Source organism: Stylophora pistillata, chromosome 6 (assembly GCF_964205215.1).
Source record: "Stylophora pistillata chromosome 6, jaStyPist1.2, whole genome shotgun sequence".
NCBI lineage: Eukaryota > Metazoa > Cnidaria > Anthozoa > Scleractinia > Pocilloporidae > Stylophora > Stylophora pistillata.
This window is the reverse complement of record NC_142524.1, coordinates 15,809,575-15,811,852: the sequence shown is the minus strand read 5'-3', so window position 1 is coordinate 15,811,852 and position 2,278 is coordinate 15,809,575. Positions and strand designations below refer to the sequence as shown.

Genomic DNA, 2,278 nt, shown 5'->3' with positions numbered 1-2,278 from the left:
GCCGCATCCTCTTCGTGTTTCCTTCCATAAGAAAGGGTGGATGGATGAACAGGGCATCCGAGAATGGATTCGACAGAGTTTGCCCCGTGCCGAGCGTTCCCTTTTGGTGTGGGACTCATTCCGAGCTCACTTGACCGATTCCGTGAAAGATGACCTGAAGCAGCGAAACATTGACGTCGCAGTTATCCCTGGTGGCCTAACCCCGGTTGTACAGCCCTTGGATAAGTGCCTAAACAAGCCATTTAAAGATAATGTGCGCCGAAAGTACTTGGCGTGGATGACATCTGGGCCATTTGAGTTTACCCCAGCTGGGAAGAAGAAGGCGCCAAGCAGAAATCTTGTCCTCAGGTGGATCAAGGAAGCATGGGCAGAGATACCCGAAGAGATGGTTGTCAAATCCTTCAAGACCTGCGGTATTTCCAATGCCTTGGACGGAACAGAGGACGACGTGGTCTACTCTGAGGAAACCCCAGAAGTAGATGATGAATACATAGAAGAGAACGAGTTCGACACAGACAGCGAAAACGAAACGGATGGCGAGTAAACCATTGGGTTGAAAGCCCTTGCACGTATCCGTCAAACGGCTCCTTTAGGAGCCACCAATTTCATAAAAGTGAATAACCAATATTCAGAAGTTATTTTTGTTGTGTTTTATTACTTCTGCTTCATTGCTAACTTGACTACAAGCCGGGGGGGTAAAGTTATTCAGCAACTGTATATTTTTAAAATGTAAAACCCTCGGCTATAAGCCGAACCCCGTTCTCCGTGAAAAATCTCCCAAAATTTTGGGTCGAAAACTGAAAAAATCGCTCGGCTTATAGGTGAAGAAATACGGTATTAATCAATCCTTGTTTGAGCTTAATCCCGATGACGATGAACCAGAGTATTGGATGGAGGCTGCCCTTGCCCCTGTTTACGATTGTTTTGACAATATTGAGATGTATTATGCCGAAAGAGCTATGTTGGAGGTCAAACTCGTGAGAGAAGTGGAAGAAATTTCTGTACCAGAACCCTTGAAATCTTCAAAAGAGAATGTTGACAAATTACTTAGCCATGAGAACTCCAAGAGCGATGGCCCAGTAGTTCAAACCTCAGTTGTTCAGATCTCGCCACCGCCTGCGCATCAGCTAATTGAAATTGGAACAAGTCCAGTAAAGCAGCTACCCATAAACACTGTTGAAAATAAAGCACATGATACAACCAGTATAAGCAATCCAACCACTGTGCCAGTTACAAGTTGTACCACACCCAAAGTTCCTCTTACTCATCCTGGAACAGTTACAACTGTTACCGACTCAATTTCCAGTCCTGCAACATGTTACAAGCTCCCATTTAACCCAAATCAAATTAGCACACCAGCTACCCCAAGCCCCCCTTGGAGAGGTTGGACTGTACCCAACCAAGTTGTGTCACCAAGGCCTAGTTTACCAGGAACATCATTACAGCCACACCCAAGATGGGGTCTGATGCCTGACTTCCCAGGACCCCCTCCAGATACTTGGATAGATCAACTTGACGAGTATGGCGTCATCTCTCAGCCTCAGCTAGCAGCACATCACCACTGCAGCTTTTCTGCCATGGAACGTTCACTTCCCAAATTTGACCTTGGAAAATTTGATGGCTCACCGCTTGCCTGGCCTTCGTGGATTGGAAGATTCAAGAGCATTGTGCATGATCAGCCCTTTCTCAATGACTGCCAGCGTTTAGCGTATCTTCAGAACACTCTAACTGGTGCTGCAGAGTCAGAAATCCAGTTCCTTGGAGAAGATGGCGCAAACTACATATTGGCTCTTAGAATGCTTAAAGCAAGATTCGCTGACTCTGGAAAGATTGTGCGTGCAGCCATTACTGCTCTTAAGCACACGCCATCGCCACGCCCTCAAGATCATACTGGTCTTACGAAGCTGTACCAAGCACTGAGGTCAACTGTCGTCACCCGTCACAGACAGAGATTCATTGCCGATCTCTTGAGTGAGACAAATTTGAACATTGCTGTTCAAAAGCTCCCTGAGCTTTTGCAATCAAAGTGGGCGATGGAAGTTCAGAAACATGAAAGTCAGGGAAGGCCTAACTTGTTTGACCTTGACCTATGGCTCTCAGAACATGTCAGAGCAAGACAACACCTGGTGTACGAGGAACCAGCAAAATGTCTGTCACCTAACAGGCGTAAATTCCCAAAACAGTATCCACCCATGAATTCTTCTACACTGTACGTCAAGAGCGACTCACAACCAAAGGGAGAAGAACCCACGTATAAAGAACCGAAGTCACCAGCCTG

The 2,278-nt window shown here is 46.4% G+C and overlaps 1 protein-coding gene across 1 annotated transcript in view; it reads left to right on the top strand.

The window, feature by feature from the left end:
* Positions 1-890: 890 nt before the first annotated feature.
* The window catches only part of LOC148728478 (uncharacterized), a 5,646-nt gene continuing 4,258 nt past the window's right edge, over positions 891-2,278 (top strand). The window contains exon 1 of the mRNA XM_088724966.1: positions 891-2,278. This exon is cut by the window's right edge and continues 4,258 nt beyond it. Coding sequence (XP_088581092.1) covers positions 891-2,278 — 1,388 coding nt within the window.